The sequence below is a fragment of the Scyliorhinus canicula genome, chromosome 5 (genome assembly GCF_902713615.1).
Source record: "Scyliorhinus canicula chromosome 5, sScyCan1.1, whole genome shotgun sequence".
NCBI classification, from domain to species: Eukaryota; Metazoa; Chordata; class Chondrichthyes; order Carcharhiniformes; family Scyliorhinidae; genus Scyliorhinus; species Scyliorhinus canicula.
In genome coordinates, this window is record NC_052150.1 from 182,743,452 (window position 1) to 182,765,456 (window position 22,005).

At 47.6% G+C, this 22,005-nt stretch overlaps 1 protein-coding gene across 3 annotated transcripts in view; it reads right to left on the minus strand.

Annotated features, from left to right (window-relative positions):
* Positions 1–17,502, minus strand: part of mkxa (mohawk homeobox a) — a 93,982-nt gene extending 76,480 nt beyond the window's left edge. For 2 of the 3 annotated variants that reach the window (XR_005460775.1, XM_038798204.1), the window contains exons 1-3: positions 17,384–17,502; positions 15,545–15,787; positions 12,678–12,837 (exon numbers count right to left, since the gene is read on the minus strand). Coding sequence is in view for 2 of the 3 variants with exons in the window: in XM_038798204.1 (XP_038654132.1) it covers positions 12,678–12,837; positions 15,545–15,720 (336 nt within the window). In the remaining variant the exon portion in view is untranslated. Of the gene's footprint in view, positions 1–12,677; positions 12,838–15,544; positions 15,788–16,511; positions 16,550–17,383 lie in introns of those variants that run through there. The other variant, XM_038798205.1, reaches the window with a different exon arrangement.
* Between the last annotated feature and the right edge of the window lie 4,503 nt (positions 17,503–22,005).

Below are 22,005 nucleotides of genomic sequence, written 5' to 3' on the forward strand. Positions count from 1 at the left end.
ATGAACTTTCTCGGGCTCGGGTCCTCCAGACCCTCTGGCCACCTTCAGGTTCTTTCTACAAGTCCGATTTTCCAAGTCGCCCACCTTGGCCTTTAATATTTTGTCATCTTCTGCCACCCTTGCCATCTCCCCTTCCAGGGCAGTGATCTCAACACTCAGCCGAGATAGAGCCTCCCCCTGATGAGTTAGGCAGACTGCGTCGACGTGAACTGCACGTGATGCAGTGTAGCGAGAGACAGACATCCAACACTTGATAAGATGCAACACGATTTTATTTAATGTCTTAACTACTATACATGTTCAACTGTGGGTTAACACTATACTGACTTGACTGGAGACCTAGGACTAGCCTGACCAGACTTACTAGCTACTGCATGGTGTTTGCACTGGCTAGCTCACAAACACTGACTGTCTCAGAGGCTGGGTCCCGGGAGAGCGGGAAACCTAGTGCCCTCTGGCTTTATAGTGGTAGTGTCCTGTCTGGTGATTTGCTGCTCATTTCTCTGTGCTTACTGGTCATCCTGTGTGCCAATCACTGCCTGTCTGCACTCCATTATATACATAGATGTATAATATGACATCTTCCCCTTTTTTTTAGCTAATAAATATTAAAGTGCGTGTGCGTGTGGATGTGTATATGTGCGTGACTATATACAGAATGTGCTAAAATAAACTTATATACATAGGAAGGTGTCGCTAGTGCAGATATAGGGCAGATGAAACGGTAAAACGATATTTACAGAGGTCAAAATGATGAGGTAACAAGATGTACAAAAGTTCAGTCTATAAATTTAGTCTTTGTGGCGGGTGACGAATTCTTGTTGATCGCCGCAAGGGTGGATCAGGGGCCGCCTGCACTTGGATAGGCGGGACCGCTGCCAATGCGGTGGTCTCAGGGGTCGACAGGATTGCTGGTAGATCGGTGGCCTCGTAGTAGGGCACGTCCGGAGGAAGCATTGTGGGTGGCGGGGCAGTTCGGTCAGGTGGCAGGCGTGGAACTCTATGCAGTGCCCGTCTGTTGCATCATAGGAAGGAGCCATCAGCCATGCGGACGCGGAACGATCTTGCGGCCACTTGCTTGACCACCACAGCTGTGGCTAACCAGCTGCCGTCAGGCAACTGTGCACGAACACGATCAGTTGGGAGAACTCGGGTAGATTTGTGGCATGAGCGTCATATGCTGATTTCTGTTGTGCCCGAGACTGCTGCATCTCTTGTACGACCATGAGGTGGCCAAGGTCTGGAACATGGATGGCTGGAACCATGGTCCTCAGAGTGCGATTCATGAGCATCTGCGCTGGAGACAACCCAGTGGACAGCGGGGATGCCCTGTATGCCAGCAGCACCAGGTTGGAGTCTGAGCCTGAGTCTGCAGCCTTGCATAGCAACCTCTTAACAATATGGACCCCTTTTTCGGCCTTCCCGTTTGACTGCGGGTAGTGGGGACTGAAGGTTACGTGATGGAAGTTGTATAACCATGCAAAATCAGACCATTCCTGGCTGTAGAAACAGGGACCGTTGTCACTCATCACCGTGAGCGGTATCCCATGCCTGGCGAATGTTTCTTTGCAGGTTTTAATCACTGCCTTCAATGTGAGGTCGGACAGTTTCACCACTTCTGGGTAACTGGAGACGTAGTCGCCAGGAGGATATAGTCACGCCCCTTGGCATGGAAAAGGTCGACACCGACTTTAGACCATGGGGAGGTCACTATCTCATGTTGCTGCAAAGTTTCTTTGGGTTGAGCTGGCTGAAATTTCTGACATGCAGGGCAGTTGAGGACTGTGTTGGCAACATCCTGGCTGATGCCCGGCCAATAGACTGCCTCCCGAGCTCTGCGTCGGCATTTCTCGACCCCCAGGTGACCCTCATGGAGTTGGCCGAGCACCATAGCTCGCATGCTCTGAGGAATCACGATCCTTACGAGCTTCATGAGGATGCCGTCCACCATCGTCAGGTCGTCCTTGACGTTGTAGAACTGGGGACATTGTCCTTTCTGCCAGCCATTTGTAAGGTGCTGCATCACTCACTGTAGCAGTAGATCCTTGGCCGTTTCCTCACGAATTTAGATGACCCTCTCATCAGAGGCCGGAAGGTTGGTGGCACACAATTGCACCTGCGCGTCGATGTGGCAGATTAAGTCAGATTGTTCACACGGTGTGATAATGGACCTGGAAAGGGCATCTGCAACAATGAGTTCTTTGCCTGGCGTGTAGACAAATTCAAAGTCATAGTGGTGTAGCTTGAGAAGGATTTGTTATAACCGAGGCGTCATGTCATTTAAATCCTTCTGGATTATGTGGACTAGTGGCCTGTGGTAAGTCTCTACCGTGAATTTTGGCAGGCCATAAACATAGTTGTGAAACTTGTCGATTCCCGTTAGGAAGCCCAGGCATTCCTTCTTAATCTGAGCGTACCGTTGCTCAGTGGGTGTCATGGCTCTGGAGGCATACTCAACTGGAGCCCAGGACGAGGAGTCATCCTGTTGGAGGAGCACCGGCCCAATGCCGTCCTGGCTCACGTCAGTGGATATCTTGGTCTCCTTGTTTGGGTCAAAGAACGCCAGAACCAGGCCCTCAGCTCACGCCATTCCTTTTCATGCGCGGGCAGACACTGGAATTCCGTCCACTTTTTGACGAGATGGCGGAGGGCTGTGGTGTGGGACGCCATATTGGGAATGAATTTCCCGAGGAAGTTGACCATCCCTGGAAAGCGGAGGACCGTCTTCTTGTCCTCTGGGGTCTTCATGGCGTTGATCGCCGAAACCTTGTCAGCATCTGGCTGCATGCCTTGCTGCAAGATATGGTCACCAAGGAATTTGATGTCTGATTGACCGAACGAGCACTTGGCCCTGTTGAGCTGGAGACCATGCTCATGGATTCTCTGGAATACCTGCCTGAGGCAAGCGCTGTGTTCTTGGGGAGTTGTGGACCAGATTATGAAATTGTCAACATACACTCGCACCCCCTCGATGCCCTCCATCATCTGTTCCATGATGCGGTGAAATACCTTTGAGGCAGAGATGATGCCAAAAGGCATCCAGTTGTAGCAGTAGCGACCGAACGGGGTATTGAATGTGCACAGCTTTCGACTGGATGCGTCCAGCTGTATTTGCCAGAACCCCTTGGAGGCGTCCCAGCTTCGTAAAGAATTTGACATGAGCCATCTCGCTGGTTAACTCTTCTCGTTTTGGTATCGGGTAATGCTCCTGCATGATGTTGCGGTTTAGATCCTTAGGGTTGTTGCAGATTCGAAGCTCCCCTGACGGCTTCTTGACGCAGACCATGGAGCTGACCCAGTCCGTGGCTTCTGTGACCTTTGATATGATGCCCTGGTCCTGGAGGTCCTGTAATTGCTGCTTGAGGCGATCCTTGAGGGGTGCCGGCACCCGACGTGGTGCATGAATTACAGGGGTGGCGTTCGGTATGAGCAGGATTTTGTATCGGTATGGGAGCGTGCCCATTCCGCCGAACATGCTGTGGTACTGCGTGATGATGTCATCAATATCAGCCTGGAAGTTTTCATCAGGTGAGGCCGTTGCCTGTGATGATGACATGGTGTGAACTCGCTGAACCAGGTTCAGGAGCTTGCAGGCCCGAGCACCGAGCAGGGATGCTCTGTCAGGTCCTACGATCTCAAACCGCAGCGTCACTTTAATTGGCTTATTGGACACTCCGAGTTGTCACGTGCCACTGGCAACTATGGCATTGCCATTGTAGTCAAGGAGCTGGCAGGCCGGTGGAAGAATACTTGGTCTGACGCGGATGGTGTTGAGATTGGATTTCGAGATGAGGTTCACCAATGCTCCGGTGTCCAGTTTGAACATGATGCGAGCCTTGTTAACTGTGAGGACAGCACACCACTCATTGTCGGGATCCATGCTGAGGATCGAGAGGTGCTTCACTATCATGGAGAAAGGCAGCACATGCTTCGGAATGATGCCCACCCGGTATGGGGACTTGAGGCACTCAGCATCAGGATCTGTTGGGCTGTCGGGATCGGAATCTGGCATGCCTTGCTGTATTGAATGGACACTTCTGCACCGTGGGTGGGATCGCTGGCTGCTGGGCAGTGGAGCAGATCTGTAAAGTGCTGTGTAGTGGCCAAGCTTGCCACACTGTAGACACCGTCATGATTTTGCCGGACATTGCCGCTTTAAATGGGCAGAGCCACAATTCGGACACGTCATGACGCCAACGTCAGCACGTTCCGTGTGCCATCGCGCATGCGCAGTGCGGTCGAACGACGTACGCACCTGCGCCGTCTGGTCATCTGTCTCGCCATCCCCTCGGTCGTGGCGCACATGCACAGGGGCTCGGGGAAAAGCGCGCGAAATGGCCACTTTCGTCGCTACTTAGGCCCTGCATTTGTGCAATAGCCTGCACCTGTTCCGCCTCATGGGAGGCTAGCTTTGCATTCTCTGCCACCCTGATGTGGGAGTACCAATTGTTAGCATGTTCATCAACAACGCATGTTTCGATGGCGATGGTGAGCTGCTTGACTTTCAGGAGCTGCTGGCGAAGGGAATCGGATCTGATCCCGGATCATGGAATCAGCTGTTGAGTTATAGTTACATGACTGCGCGAGGATGCAGAGATGGGTCAAAAAGGACTGAAAAGGTTCATCCTTACCCTGAAGCCTCTGATGGAAAACGTACCATTCAAAGCTCTCATTCACCTCAAAGTCGCAGTGACTGTCGAACTTCAGCAGGACAGTTTTAAATTTTGTCTTGTCTTTGCCTTCAGCGAATGTAAGGGAGTTGTAGATGTGGATGGTGTGGTCCCCGGCTGTGGAGAGGAATAGTGTGATCTTCCTGGCGTTCGATGCAGCCTCGAGGTCGGTGGCTTCTATATATAGTTGGAACTTTTGTTCGCAGATCTTCCAATTTGCACAGAGGTTGCCGGCGTTGCGGAGCTGCGGACGTTTTCCATGTCACCGGATGGCTGTTTGCTGGTCAACGCTGATTCACTCAAGGTAGGTCCGTCAAATTGCAGTATCACTCACTGGTACCGTGATGTGTTAGGCAGGCTGGGTCGACGTGGACTGCACTTGATGCAGTGTAGCGAGAGACAGACCTCCAACACTTGATAAGATGCAACACGATTTTATTTAACGTCTTAACTACTATACATGTTCAACTGTGGGTTGACACTATACTGACTTGACTGGAGACCTAGTACCAACCTGACCAGACTTACTAGCTACCGCATGGCATTTGCACTGGCTAGCTCACGAACTCTGACTGTCTCAGAGGCTGGGTCCTGGGAGAACGGGAAACCTAGTGCCCTCTGGCTTTATAGTGGTAGTGGCCTGTCTGGTGATTGGCTGTTGTGTTCTGTGTGCTTACTGGTCATCCTGTGTGTCAATCACTGCCTGTCTGCACTCCATTATATAAATAGATGTATATTCTGACACCCCCCACCTCTTTCAGCTCCACAACCTGCACTTTCACCACCTCGTCCACTTGAGCAAAGACCGCTCAAATCGAAGCTATCACTGCCTCAATCACTTTTTTCATGTCCCCCGAAACCTCCCGGTGTAATTTCTGTAGCTCCACCACTAAGACTGCAAGTAAGTTAGTGCAATGTACCCTGCAACCACAGCAGCCTCCGCCATTTTCTTTCCGGGCAGGACTTTTGAAGCTTCCAAATTCAATGCTAGTTCTTTCTTTTTCAGCTGCCTGGTCCGGTATTTACTGGGCATCCCCTTGATGTAGGACACTTAACCCATTAACAAAAACAAACTGGAGCCAAAGTTTCCTCCAAACGTCGGCCGAAAGGGGCTTAAATAATGTTCTCTGGCAGGAGCCACCTTCTGTGTGACTTCCCCCCTACTTGTCACCACCGGAAGTTGGGTCTTCCATTCCAATGAGGGCCCGAAGTCCCACTTGGCCTTCGTTACTCAGCCTTGCAGCATTTTATGGCTGTTCGGGATGTGGAGCACGATGGCTCCATACCAATGTGATTTCTGCGGGGGGGGGGGGGGGGGGGGGTCATGCTGTCCACCGCCACCACAGTATTGTTCTGCCCAGGGCAGCATTTTACTGAGTATGGCATCAAGGATCCGTAGTAAAATGGAAACTGGGGGAAACTCTCCACTAGTTGTAGTGATACCTAACACAAGGGGAAATATTTTCTGGATGTCAATCATCAAATAATGTCCTGGGCCCAACCACCTTCAAAATGGAAGTGTGGGTGCACCTGTGGTTCAAGAAGGCATCTCACCACCACACTCTCAGGACAAATAGAAATGACCAATAACTATTGCCGTGATAACGATGTCCATATCATAGAATTTCATAGAATTTACAGTGCAGAAGGAGGCCATTCGGCCCATCGAGTCTGCACCGGCTCCTGGAAAGAGCACCCGACCCAAGGTTAACACCTCCACCCTATCCCCATAACCCAGTAACCCCACCCAACACTAAGGGCAATTTTGGACACTAAGGGCAATTTATCATGTCCAATCCATATCGCATGAACAAATAAAAAATATTATGGACTAAATTTCTTTCTAACACTGAATACTTAGTTTCAGGATTTGTTTTGGAGCCTGCAAGACGAAATTGTTCTCTGAGCATATCTTGGAGTCAAAGCTGTGTTGCATCAAAGCAAAAAGTATTGCACAACCAGCTTATAAAAGTATTAAAGCAAGGCGTCATTTGTGGCATCCACAGACAGGTTCTTAACACAAGGAAATGAAACAAAATACAGCCAAGTGGAATTTGCACAATACTGTCCAGTCTGGGTCTTCACAATTATTGCAAGTAATAAAGAATGAAAATGATATCCTAAAAGGGTGGGATTGAGCGATTTAAGATTAGCTAAAAGAAATGTTGAACCCAATGGATTTCATTTAAATTGTCAGCTGTCAAAATACTTACAGCGGGGAAATATGAAAATCAAAGATAATGAACTCAGAAAGAAACATCACTTTTGGGAAATTATGAGAACTGCTGGAAGCCGACTTCTGTATCAGTTACGCCTGAACACTTGTTACTGTCTCTCACTGGACTGTTCAACCTTCCTGAAATGGCTCTTTATGGACTGGTTATTTTGCAGTATTTATTGAGAGGATAGGCTCGCATTGCCTGGATTTCACATTGATTGCAGCATAAGCTGCAACTGGTGGAAAGACATCCCTACAAACCTTTCTTTAATAAAGTCTCCAATGATCCAGCAGACAACAAACTTTTATGTTATTAAAGCCAGTCCAGAAGAGGAACGCTACACATATTAAACCTGCATAGATTGAACTGTAACTAGCTTGAGCCTAAAGCAGTGCATTAATAACTTATGACTCTCTGAAACTGGCACTGGCTTCAGACTAAATAACTGCTGCTTGAAGTCAACATTAAACATATTATTAATCTATAAAATTATACCAATATCTTGGGCAACTGTCAAATCTACATTGTCTAAAATGATCTTTTGTTATTAAAATTATTATTTTTTCTGTAGTGAATTCATGGTCTGATTTTAAGACATATTATGCCAGCACCCTCATGTGAACCTGAATTAGCTTTGGGTGTGCTGAGAGGGAAATGGCAGTATAACAAGGAGCAGATCATTATATATTTGACTGAGCATTGCTGTTGTATCATCCTAGTTTTCAAACTGCTTCAATGTTACAGTGTATTAGAACATAGAACAGTACAGCACAGAACAGGCCCTTCGGCCCTCAATGTTGTGCCGAGCCATGATCACCCTACTCAAACCCACGTATCCACCCTATACCCGTAACCCAACAACCCCCCCCCCCCCTTAACCTTAGGACACTACGGGCAATTTAGCATGGCCAATCCACCTAACCCGCACATCTTTGGACGGTTGGAAACCGGAGCACCCGGAGGAAACCCACGCACACACGGGGAGGACGTGCAGACTCCACACAGACAGTGACCCAGCCGGGAATCGAACCTGGGACCCTGGTGCTGTGAAGCATTTATGCTAACCACCATGCTACCGTGCGGCCCCTAAGATAAATAAAATTAGCTGCAATTCAGTGCTCTGAATTCAAGGAAACTGGAGTGTTTTAAGCAGTTGACATCGGCGATTATTTAGTGAAACATTAGCAAAAGTATCCATAGTGACATTTACAGCGTTATTAAGTAAACATTTCATTGCTGAATGTAATGATTGATCTAGGAATGGGGTGACCGGCAGCGGGCTACTACTATGTTTTTCTTTGCCTGTTTTGATTGCTAGCTTATACAGGAACATTACTTTCACATAAATATTATTGATATACGTCCCCGAGCACCTGCATAAACAGACTATCAATAAAAGGGAATAACGGACATTGTCCCTCTTCCATCCCTCAAAGTCACTAAATCTGTCCATCCTGGTTTGCAATCAGCATTTTGGCGATTGCTTTAACATTAAAATGTGACTCTTGTCTCTGTATTTCCCAGCCCAGTGTGGAGGCAGTGACAGGCTGGACAGGGTGCTCCCCGGGCAGGCGGCCGGGAAGCTTCTTTGGCAAGCTGCTGTATGTGGGACGCTGTGTAACTCCCTCTGTACCGCCTCCACCAGATAGACAGCTCCGGGCAGATATACCAACTGTCAAGGCACTTCAGTTAGACTAGTTCACCAGAATCCAAGGTGCTAGTTGCAACATCGCCTAATAGTTTTTTTTTAATTATAGGAAAACACGTAAGTCTACGGAATTTCTGACGGATTTCTCCCATGAATGTTTTTCCACCAAGCAAAATACGACGAATCTGAACCAAGCTCTGCACAGCCAGAGCTGCTGCAGCTAGTGCTACCGAGCTCTGCACAGCCAGAGCTGCTGCAGCCAGTGCTACCGAGCTCTGCACAGCCAGAGCTGCTGCAGCCAGTGCTACCGAGCTCTGCACAGCCAGAGCTGCTGCTGCGTGTTACCCGAGCTCTGCACAGCCAGAGCTGCTGCAGCCAGTGCTACCCGAGCTCTGCACAGCCAGAGCTGCTGCTGCCAGTGCTACCCGAGCTCTGCACAGCCAGAGCTGCTGCAGCTAGTGCTACCGAGCTCTGCACAGCCAGAGCTGCTGCTGCCAGTGCTACCGAGCTCTGCACAGCCAGAGCTGCTGCTGCCAGTGCTACCGAGCTCTGCACAGCCAGAGCTGCTGCAGCCAGTGCTACCGAGCTCTGCACAGCCAGAGCTGCTGCTGCCAGTGCTACCGAGCTCTGCACAGCCAGAGCTGCTGCTGCCAGTGCTACCGAGCTCTGCACAGCCAGAGCTGCTGCAGCCAGTGCTACCGAGCTCTGCACAGCCAGAGCTGCTGCAGCCAGTGCTACCGAGCTCTGCACAGCCAGAGCTGCTGCAGCCAGTGCTACCCGAGCTCTGCACAGCCAGAGCTGCTGCTGCGTGTTACCCGAGCTCTGCACAGCCAGAGCTGCTGCAGCCAGTGCTACCGAGCTCTGCACAGCCAGAGCTGCTGCAGCCAGTGCTACCTGAGCTCTGCACAGTCAGAGCTGCTGCTGCCAGTGCTACCGAGCTCTGCAAAGCCAGAGCTGCTTCTGCCAGTGCTACCGAGCTCTGCACAGCCAGAGCTGCTGCTGCCAGTGCTACCGAGCTCTGCACAGCCAGAGCTGCTGCAGCCAGTTACCCGAGCTCTGCACAGCCAGAGCTGCTGCTGCTGCGTGTTACCCGAGCTCTGCACAGCCAGAGCTGCTGCTGCCAGTGCTACCGAGCTCTGCACAGCCAGAGCTGCTGCAGCCAGTGCTACCGAGCTCTGCACAGCCAGAGCTGCTGCTGCCAGTGCTACCCGAGCTCTGCACAGCCAGAGCTGCTGCTGCCAGTGCTACCCGAGCTCTGCACAGCCAGAGCTGCTTCTGCCAGTGCCACCGAGCTCTGCACAGCCAGAGCTGCTGCAGCCAGTGCTACCGAGCTCTGCACAGCCAGAGCTGCTGCAGCCAGTTACCCGAGCTCTGCACAGCCAGAGCTGCTGCAGCCAGTGCTACCGAGCTCTGCACAGCCAGAGCTGCTGCTGCCAGTGCTACCCGAGCTCTGCACAGCCAGAGCTGCTGCTGCCAGTGCTACCCGAGCTCTGCACAGCCAGAGCTGCTTCTGCCAGTGCCACCGAGCTCTGCACAGCCAGAGCTGCTGCAGCCAGTGCTACCCGAGCTCTGCACAGCTAGAGCTGCTGCTGCCAGTGCTACCGAGCTCTGCACAGCCAGAGCTGCTGCAGCCAGTGCTACCGAGCTCTGCACAGCCAGAGCTGCTGCAGCCAGTGCTACCTGAGCTCTGCACAGTCAGAGCTGCTGCTGCCAGTGCTACCGAGCTCTGCACAGCCAGAGCTGCTGCTGCCAGTGTTGCCCGAGTTTTGCACAGCCAGAGCTGCTGCTGCCAGTGCTACCCGAGCTCTGCACAGCCAGAGCTGCTGCTGCGTGTTACCCGAGCTCTGCACAGCCAGAGCTGCTGCTGCCAGTGTTGCCCGAGTTTTGCACAGCCAGAGCTGCTGCAGCCAGTGCTACCGAGTTCTGCACAGCCAGAGCTGCTGCTGCCAGTGCTACCCGAGCTCTGCACAGCCAGAGCTGCTGCTGCCAGTGCTACCGAGCTCTGCACAGCCAGAGCTGCTGCTGCCAGTGCTACCGAGCTCAGCACAGCCAGAGCTGCTGTAGCCAGTGCTACCGAGCTCTGCACAGCCAGAGTTGCTGCTGCCAGTGCTACCGAGCTCAACACAGCCAGAGCTGCTCAGCCAATGCCACCTAGCTCTGCACAGCCAGAGCTGCTGCAGCCAGTTACCCGAGCTCTGCACAGCCAGTTTCCCGAGCTCTGCACAGCCAGAGCTGCTGCAGCCAGTGCTACCGAGCTCTGCACAGCCAGAGCTGCTGCAGCCAGTTACCCGAGCTCTGCACAGCCAGAGCTGCTGCAGCCAGTTACCCGAGCTCTGCACAGCCAGAGCTGCTGCAGCCAGTGCTACCGAGCTCTGCACAGCCAGAGCTGCTGCAGCCAGTGCTACCGAGCTCTGCACAGCCAGAGCTGCTGCAGCCAGTTACCCGAGCTCTGCACAGCCAGAGCTGCTGCTGCCAGTGCTACCGAGCTCTGCACAGCCAGAGCTGCTGCAGCCACCACCTTGAAAAACACAGAATTGTCCCAGAGGAGCCGCCATCTCTATGAACTCACTGAGATGACTTGTGCAGAAATCAAGGGAAAGTCTAGAAGAAAGAGTCGGGATGGCATTGACCCAATTAATCACCCCATTCCCTAAAACTGGAGTGAGGGAAGCGAGCGAATAAATGAGGGGCAAATCCCATCAAATGGAGGTCAGACGGACAGTAGAGGGCAATGCAAATGTCATTTCCCGAGATTCTAGCTGAGAAACCTCAACTGATTTAATATCACTGTTCAATATTTATGAAAACACAGAATTTAATTCATGTAACATCCAGGAGCTGTGGTGATGTTAACTGTTTTGAGACACCTTGATCCTGATGCAAGATGTTTAGAAACTCTTGGTGTTCTGTCAGGCAGTCCGTTCTAAACCCTTCACAAACAGTCAAAAGGCAATGTGACCTCTCTGAGTATATTGCTGCCTAGTACTTTGATTGGGCGGGTGAATGGTTAGTTAACACAGTGCGTTAAAATTTTATTTTATCCGCTATATTCCTAACTGCGGTGGCCTAAGACATGCTCGGCGGTGCGATGGTTTCAGAAGGATGGATGAAAATACATCTCGTCAGAGTCAAGAAGAGGAAAATGACCCAGAAAATATTTTAATTGGTATTGGGTCAAATGCAGAGCAGTTCACTATCCGTTTGCAGTAAGATCACATGTATTAACACCAAGAGTAACACTAGGAAGATCAGTGCATATGGAAATTCACAGGGTCAGCTGTGAGCAATATTACAATAAGCTATTTGGTTTTATGAATGGGCGCGTGTTCATTCTTCCACTTCGCTCGCTGGACCTCTTGCTCATGTTTTAGAACAAATTGTAATTTAATAGCCTGGGTCCTTTTAATATATTGTGTATCGAGCTGCGGATAGTGGTCATAGTGAAATATTACTGTAGCAGGATGTGAAAAGGTGTCTGTGGGAGCAGAAATATCAACTTAAACTAGACCGTGTCACATTACAAAGACGTTTCAGAGATTCTTGTCAACATAAGGAAAGTTGGAATAGAGTTGATCAGAAATAAGATGAAAAAACGGCGTCAGGGTTCGAAATTTAAACCTGTTAGATGAATGTGTATCTGGGCAAGTATCGTGTTTCTCAGTTTAAACATCGAACCCTAGTTCATCATTGAACATTTTCTGAATGACACAAAACACACACATACATAAATTGTCGCCGTCATCGATCGAAACGTATTTGCATTCAAATCCCCCTGTGAGTGAGGAATTACATCCATTAAACCAGCTTCCTTCGCACTGGCTTCGAGATCATTTTAACTTCTAGTCGGGGCGAGTTCAGTACACGAAACATTTCAATTTCAACTATGATTTCAAAAACGCCTTAAATAAAACAGCTTGCTTCCTGCATTTTCAAGGTTAAAACAACAGTCCTTGCAGTTACAGTGCAGATGGGGTGTTTTAATTAGTGTGTTTGGAGTTTGTTATCAGATCAGCGAATTGACACTTTAAAAAGAAAATGAGGCACTGATGGCTAATCCTGGGAGTCAGGCGTACTGAAGAAGGAGAGACATCGGGAAAATAATATACAGGTATATTGCATCCAGTAAGAAAGCGACCTTACTTGTACCAGGGTCATCTGGGATCCGAGTGCTAGGAGAATCTTCTCGGTTTTGGTTGGGTAGGGATTGTCCCGGTGTTTGTAAAGCCATTGTTTCAAGGGACGAGCCATATCCTGTAGGGCCTGTCGTTTGTGCCTCACCTTTCCTCCACCCTGCCGAGAGCTACAGACAGTCCAAGATACAGGTTTCAATCAATAAAAAATGCCACCCCTTCCAAGTCAGCCGACGCAGTTATTCCTCTGAAAATGATACAATTATTGGGACCCAAACCAGAAAACTCTGGACAATCTCAGCAAGTCTGGCAGCTTCTGTGGAGAGAAAAGGGAGCTAACGTTTGGAGTCTGGGTGACTCTTTGTCATCGCTGATATTGTGCAGTATTTTCTGTTTTCGTTTCGGATTCCAGCATCCACAGTAATTTGTTTTTATAATTGTTGGGCCATGAGTGGGCCGATGGTGCTGGGCGCTGCTGTTATTTTTCTGAAATCAGTCACCTCGCCATAACCTCTTAGCAACACTCATGTGTAAATAACTGTACACAAGGCGGTTGAACACCTGCCTTTCGCCCAGTGTTAAACAAAACACCCACTTTGTTTGAGGGAAGAATGGACAGAAATGAGTTCGAATTTAAAAATCATTCATCTTACTTTATCGCAGAAAGCGCATCTCCGAAAGAACATCAAAATCTAACCCAGAGCGATAATGAATTGGCACTATAATACAACTGTACAATTAAACCGGAGTCAAGTTTGATTAAAAACATGTTTATCGTCTTTCTGGTGATTTTGAAAGAACATAACTTTGGTAATGGATCTGAAACAGGCGGGAATGTTCCTGAGCGTTTGTGGGGAGGGAGGCCGCGTTCTCAGCGAGGTTTTTCTGTGCTCACTGCATAGGTATTATAGAGTTGCACCGAATTTCAACACAAACAGGCCATTCAGCCCAACTGGTCCGTGCTGGAGTTAGAAGTATTTCAAATTCGTTTCGGCTGAAGCGCCTGGGAGGTTTCTCAGAGACCCGACAAGGCTCGTTTGAGTCTTAATGAAGCCTTTCCCGTTCTTAGTTGGTGCAGGTCGCTGGGTTCTCTGGTGTAAGCCTATCAGCAAAGCTCCCTTCGTGGACAGAAAGACTCGCATCGATATAGCTCTTTTCCTCAGCTTTTTACAGCCAATGATGTGTTGTGAAATGTCATCACTGTGATAAGTGTACGGTAAGACCCCACCAGTGGTGATGTTATAATGACCAGGTAATCAGAGCTATCGTTTCAAGTCTGGATGACTCTTTGTCACATAACTTTGGGACGAAAGGTTAGCTCCGTTCTCTCTCCACATATGCTGTCAGACCTGTTGAGATCACTACTAACTGCTCTGATAATCCTCAATTCCACATTCCCGCTTTATCCCCATAATTCCTGATTCCCTTGCTGGCACTGATACAATATTACAATATTATGGATATGTGTATGTGAGCACTGTGTGTGATTAGTAGGCGGATTTGTAGTGCCTGGACAGTGTGTCGGTCGCCCAAGGACATGATGTGAATCGTGTCTGCTGCAATATATCATCCAAGCTGAGTGCTGTAGATGTCGCTGTGGAGCCGAAGGCACCATTTCCAGTTGTTAGAGACACTTGGATTGTGGCTGGCTTGGTGATGATGATACTTCTGACTCACGTTCTCTTGAACACTGTCAGGCTGTCGCGGTATTGCTAAACTTTCTCAATCCTCATTCGTGACCACTTGTCACCAGGCACCTTGTTACCTGATAAATACTCAAGGTCACAACTGTTTGTTGTTTGTGTCTGAGATGGATTCCTATCTCGCTGCTCCTGGAAACATTATTTAGTGAACACAGTACTATAAAACATATAATCTCCTTCGAATCAAAATATATCAAATTTTGTGAAACCCATAATGATTGTCACTGAAACTTTTGTTTTAAAAATCGTGATTTGTTTCTGTCATTGGAATTTGAGATAATTTAAACACATACATATAAATCAGTGACAAAATGTCTATCATATAACATTGATTTAAATTTATATATATATATAATATATGTATATTTGTATGTACATATATCTGATACCATGCACGTGTGTGTACATATTTTATATATACAATGCACGTGTGTGTACATGATATGATACATGCTTGTGTGTTTACACATGATACCTGATTACCCTTGAATTGTTTTAAAGTTTTATCTGTGAAGCTGTTGCTGCTTTGAGATCCTATTAGTTAAATGTTATTGCTATTTACACTCTTCAATCGTGTTGCATTTGTTTGAATGTCTGATAAAATGAGGCAGTACAAAAAAAAACAATAATAGGTTCACAATCCTGGAGTATATTTATTGACAAAAGTATGAACGGGTAATTTGAATATCTTCAAATCACTTGAGTTTTGTTAATAGAACGATTGTTTCGAATGGTAAAATGAGGCGGACGGCGCACGTTTACTGATTACTAATACTAGTAATGGTGCCGACATGATCAGTAACTGCTGATCACATCTCCAGAAAGATGGTTTCAACGTAACTGTCAAACTTGTCGAAGCCAGGAATGTTTTGTTTGAAATCTCATGCACATGTGCGGCAGGTCACCATACAGATACTGTTCTCCACCCCGTCTGCTGCACTTTCTCTACACAATGCATGCACCCAGTCCTTTTTTGGGGATGCTTCCCCACTATTTAGCGGAAGAAGCGGACTGCTTACTGACAAAACACAATTTCAACTACCCCGATGTCATTGTACCTAAGGGTCATTGCACGGAGGAGGTGTGACTACGTTGTACAATTCTGCAAAACCATTTATTTCCCCAGACACTGGTTAAACACACACACTAATACAAAACTGAGATATTACCAGACCTTCTGTGTCGCAGGCCCCTCTGGCTTCTACCAGAGGGACTATCCGGCATCATCAGCTCCTGGTGTTGCTCCTCCATCACCTCCATATAGGTCCTGCTGTTCCTCTCAACCTCATTGGCCTTTTCTTCGAAAAGGACTTGGTTGGTAAATTTATTAAACACGATGGTGTTCATCATTCTGCTTTCTAGTGTCAGTCTTACTAACAGATGAAAATGGCGTGATTTGGAGATGGGACCTGGTTTACTGGAGGCAACGGTAAAAAGAATCGTAGGTTACTTCAAAAACAAAAACTCAACCCTCGTTGCCAAGTAAATGAAGGCGAAATAAAACCCCATGCACAGGGGAAGGAACCGGCCATGTGCCAAAATAGACAAAATGCAGACCATTCATAGTGAATACTCGTGTTATTCACTTTCACCAGCAAATGAGAGTTTGTTTTTCTACATCGTGTTGTTTACACCCCTCAGAATATGCGCGCCATCCGCAAGGTTAAAGAGCGAAAGGAAATCTGCAGATGAAAAGGCTTTTAGCGACATTTCATAACTCGATCACCCGCTGAGAATCCCCAGGTTACGATAAAAAAATTAGTTCAGTTCTATTTGTAAAAAAAATATAATATGTTGGAACCTTTCCCCCCAATATCGGCCAGAATAAATTCCTACGGCCTGTTATCTGGGGATACGGACATATAAACAAGTGGAAACAAGAGAGAAAGGGAAGTTTTAATAGGCCACTCTACAGCATTACTGCCCAGAGGCCCGTCCGCTTTCCATCTTGTCCTTAACTGCTCGCTTTACCGCACTGGGACTCCGGAGCAGTCAAAACCTGCCTCGCAAAGCCAAGTAGACATTTAAAGGTTTGAAGTAAACAGTAAACTCCCGGGATATCCGCGCAGGCTGGTTTTTAGGACGACTGGTGCCTTGCGGACACATTAATAGAAACGCTTTTAATGATTAATGTTTCTTACGTGTGTGTCAGGAGGCAGCGCGGGTGCTGATCCAGACAGAGCTTCCATTCAGAATGGGCCGTTAGATATTACAGCGCATCTGAACAAGGCGGAGAACAGACATTTCCCATGTACCACAGCCCGGCTCTGTGGGGTGGGGAGTGTTTACTTAGCCGATCAATGGTTCCAGAGAATTCCGATTCATTGTGTGTGTGTCTCCCTCTGGGACTACCTCAGGGAATAACTTTCAGACAGTGAGAAAAGACCCAGCACGTGTGTGTGTGTGTGTCTGATCAGTAAAATGGTCCAGTTGTAGCTGCACAGCCTGTCTCTCACCTGCGGCTCCGCATTGACATCCCTCATCCGAGCGCCTCCACTGAGCTCCTTTCAATAACCCAATCTCTCGGATTAAAATGGGGGGGGGGGGGGGGGGGGCTGGATGTTCCACTCCAGGGGGAGTGATCCCCCTTTCCCGTTCCCTGGACTGAGAACAGAATATAAATCGCGCTTTTCGAAGGCTGTACCTTGCCTTATTGAGCAGTCGGCAGCTGAGATGTTGATAAGATTTTTAAACCGCAAGCGAGCCCGCAGACAGCTGCCCAGCCCCAATTCCAACTCAACAAGCGGTCAGCAAACAACTTGCAGCAAAACAACTTATCCGCCGTCCTGCGACCCCCCCCCCCCCCCCCTCACACACACACACACCGATTCGGGTCAACCCTGTGAAATGGAACAGGATCTAAAGGGATCTCACAGCCCCGCACCTCCGTCTCACTAATGTAAACAAATCCGACCGAGAACATGCTTTGCTGTTTTGTTGACAGCCGAGATTGTGTTTGAGTTAGTATTTCACCAACAAGCACTAGTGCAAAGCAGAGAAGTAGGGAGTGTACCTGGTTTGGTTTTGAAAGGATCCGGTCAGTGAGGTAAAGCGATAAGGCTGAGTAGTAATCCAGCTCCTGTGTGCATTTGCATTCCCATTTCACATCGCTTGTCAGTCAGACTGAAGTGAAACCGCACGAACCACGCTCGCCTCTCTCCTATTTACCCTGATGGCAGCCCGGACCCCGGAACCTGAATAAACAGCACTCACCATGTTTCCCAGCTGCTCTGCCCAGTCTGTGAACATAGACTGACTGCATTACACAGGTTCCGGGAAGGTGCTGAGGGAGGCTGCCTCTGCCTGTTTTACACGATCCTGTTCGCCCACTCCTAAATATAGCGCGCTTATTTCATTCCAGGCAAGAACATTTCCGTTCTAAATAAAGTGACCTGGTGCATTTTGCGTTCCATTTTCCTCCGTCAAATGCAGCATTGAAAATATATTCATTCATGTTTTCGATAATATCCTATCATCCAGGAATTCACATGGATAACATCAACTGGATTGGATTTCCCAACACATTTCACGCTAATTTTATCACAGAGTATGCAATAATGTTATTTTGTCGTAAATTTACCCCTGATTCATATTTCCGGTCACAATTCCTTTTTGCCCACCTCTCCATACATACATGTGTATAATATAACATATATTTATCCTCATTAAAGGACAAGATAGCATCTGCATTTCAGTGTAAATTATCCAAAACGATGTCCGTTCAGGAAAACCCGTTTTAATTGAATTTAAATGAATTGGAATATGAATGGTAGGATTTCGTTTCTAATATGACTTGCGTATGCATCACAACACGCGGGGCTCTCAAACATCTTGGGCAGCTGGGTTATCTTTCAATTAGACTGATTCTCTTGCAAGAAGATTGCTTTCATATAAAACTGAACGGTAAATAAAACTCAAACCTTTGACAATAGGCGCATGATTAAAGAGCAAAGCGCGTGTAACAATGAACACACTTACAAAGCTGAATATTCCCAATCAGAAGTCGATTTCAAATCGAGTGTTTAATATTATCATTTTGAAATGAAATGTGTTCGATCAGCATCGCATATTTTTAAGCGTGAATAGCCAGCTATTTTGTTTATTCCATTCGTTGAATAAACCACGGGCATTTAAAAAAATAATATTGGATCCGAAATAATTGTGAAAAGCAAGATTGGATCGAGGTTGCCGTATAAAATTGTGTAATCTTATTGGGTTGGGTCAGGTTAAATAGCTTGAACAAATAATATTGAACACGGTCTGACGGACCAAGTGCTGGAAATGAGATTAGGATAGGTGCTGGATGGCTAGCACAGACATGATGGGCTGAGGAGCCGCGTTTTGTGCTGTAAAACTATTAGTTATCTCAGCGACATTAAACGAATTCAATGTTACATCCTCCGTGCACTAATCTTTACTGATCGGTGGTCAAAAGCAGGCAGAACCTTCACAATTCTCCTGACAAAAAAACATCTTGTGTGGACAATCTGAAATGAAATGAAATTCGCGTAGTGTCACAAATAGGCTTCAATGAAGTTACTGTGAAAAGCCCCTAGTCGCCACATTCCGGCGCCTGTCCGGGGAGGCTGATACGGGAATCAAACCGTGCTGCTGGCCTGCTTGGTCTGCTTTAAAAGCCAGCGATTTAGGCATTATGGAGAACAAGAATGTTCTTGAATTATCTGCAAGCGCTGAGTGTACCGTTCATGTGAATTTGATCTTATTTTTACAAGAGGCATTTAACTGAGTTCAACTGAGTCCCCATGATGATGGTGGAAGAAATGATGGAGCTGGGGTCTGTGCACCGATGCTAACCTGATTGCTGCGGTTAGCCACCAGGTGAAGTCACTGCAAAACCCGAGTGCAAAATGCTCTACGAACAGAAACACTGGAAGCGCACAGCGGGTCCGTCAGCACTTCACACATAAAATGCGAAGGAACTGTGTCACTTCCACCTTTGCGAACACACAGGAATAATCTAAAACCGAGTATACCTATTATTTTGTAAACCTGCAGTTTACAGATGGACATGTGTGATCTGCGCCTCTGGGTTAATTCAGAATCCCCCTCTTGCAGGAAACAAATGTATATCCAGAGACGATGCTATCAGGGATGATTTAGGAGGGTCACCCTCAGAAAAAGAGTAGGAAAATTAATATATTCAAATCTTGGTGGGCTCAGGGGTAAAAACAATTCGAAAGAGCTAAATCGTCCCGTGAAAGAGCAGTGACAGTGTGAGTGAAATATAATAGGAGGCGGTATCAGTATTGAAACACCAGCATCACCACGTACAGTGTTAAAAATCACCTCATATTTGGAGGTGATATACTCTGATAAATCCCCCCTCCCGGTGTTATTTTGACATTTACCCCTCCGCTTCCTTATTTTGAATGGTGCCCGCCTGCTGCCCCTCAGCCATCCTGATTTGGGGCACCGCCGATGAGTGGAATTCACTCTCCCACTTTCAGCCTTGGTATGGTTTTGTTCATTTCAAGTGCCCATGAATGTTGGCAACGCGAAGATAGGGGTTGATGCATATTTTGATGAACGGGCGTGTAAAAATAGTCTTTCATCAGCAGTGCCTCTGAGTCTTTAGGAACAAAAGAGGTTGGGGGGGGGGGGGGGATAATCGGTATAAATCGGCTGCTGATGTGGCCGGGCTGAGGCTGGAGGTGGACAATTTAATTGTGTAGTGTTCGTTTGTTAAATTTTAGAAAACCCTTCCTATTGATTGAAACAATATTCGCCATCACCGCGGGTTCTTGAGTCAACCGGGTTAAGTGCAACACCAAATAAATAAATAACTTTTCATCAGTTGTCACTTCAGTAGGGTCACCAGGAAAGTGTGAACCGTGTTATTGCAAAAAGGTGGTATTTTGTTTTGGAAGGGGGTGGGGTGCAGACTGTCACTGAAAGGACAGGTTGTGAACCCGCGGTCACTGGGCTGCAAGCTGGGCAATGTTTACACTTTAGGATTCAGTTTAGTACTGTAGCGGGATTGGTTGCCGTTTGATGCAACAATAAACAAGCATCTGCTGAATAAACATGGGGTTTATTTTCCGGGCTTGTTAAGTAAAATCACGGGAGAACTTGAGAACGCTTTGTCCAGCTCTTACAGGAATAATCCAAAGCTGAGTATATCTGTATGATTTTGTAAAAACGGGAAACTGAACGGGTGGTCGGAGTTCGGTCGCATGTTCTTTTCCAGCTTTTTCACTCGCATCCAGTGGAAGGTTTCTGCCACATGGATTAATGAACCAAATAAGAGGTGTGTTGTCCACCCCCTCATTGCCAGCTCCCAGAATTTGCTCCCCCACCCCACACTCGCGATGGGGATTATCTGGACACGCGGCGACCTCCTCCTTTTGCACCTGGAATGGATTTAGCGACACCCGGCAGCGCTCAGCAGAATAGTTTAGATTGTTTTATCGAGTTATTTCAGAGGAGGTGGATAGTACTCAAAGTCGGAGCTCCTTACGCGGTAACCGGGGGTTGATTTAAAAGGTGAAATGTCATATTTACAAACTTGGGATGGTCTGACCTCAGAGAGCTGGGTGCAGGGATAATTCTACCAGAACTGGGGCGCGCTGTATCTTTGCGACCAGCACGGGTGCCTTTTTACATTGTGCACTCGCTGGGTTAAAAAAAAATTATTGCCGACATAAATCTGGCATTTCGATAATCAGTTTAATAAACTAGAATGCCGTATTTAGTAAGAAAAACAGCTGATATAAAAGGCGAGTGTTTCTATTTCAGAGCGGTGCCTGGGAGAGGTATTGTGTTACAATTGTTGGGACTTGTGAGTGAGAACATGTCCTGCCGGGCGAATCTACGCTGCAATCGTGCTGGGTTCTGCCGTGGCGGGACGGGAACCACCCCTTTAGATTCAGATTTATGATCCGGACATAAAATGCTGTGCTCGTGTAATGGGACTGAAGCCGCATGGACCCCATTCTCAGATTTGGGACGTGAATTCCTATCTTCCATTGGCCGTGCTGTTTGATTTTTGATTGCTTGTTTGACTATGAAATAACTACGAGAAAATAAAACTGGAACATCATCAATATGTCAGTAGCTCGATCAGCGAGCTGGTCAGTGCTATCTGTGCGATTGGTTACGTGGCGTCCCAGCCTCTGCGATTATGAGGCGTTTAATTTTTAATTGCACAAAATCGCTTTTTAACTAGACAAGATATGTTATATCAGTTCATGCACATGTTCACGTTTTTTTTTAAAACGCTGCAGGTTTTCACTTTATTTGAAATTCAATTTCAGTAAAGGTCTGGAATGCACAGCAGGCCTGTTAGCATCTGTAAAGGGGGTTAATACAAGACTGGTTAGGAATTCGGCTGTAGATCCTCCTCCCTGCAGTGCTGCTGGCCTGTCTGCTTCCTCCCATGTGTATCTGTGGAGCTTTCCCGTTTTCGCAATTAGTAGTTTTCTTTATATTTGTATACTTAATTGGACACGTGCACACCAACTCAGTTTTAAGGGAAGGGGAGGGGGGGAAGAGTTTTCAACCTTTAAAATGGACCATTCAGTCTCTGCAGCCACAATAAAGGGTGTTCAGCACAGCAGGGCGACACCCTGGGCCCAGGCCAGTCTCCCGAGACAGACCGATGCCACCATCACGTTT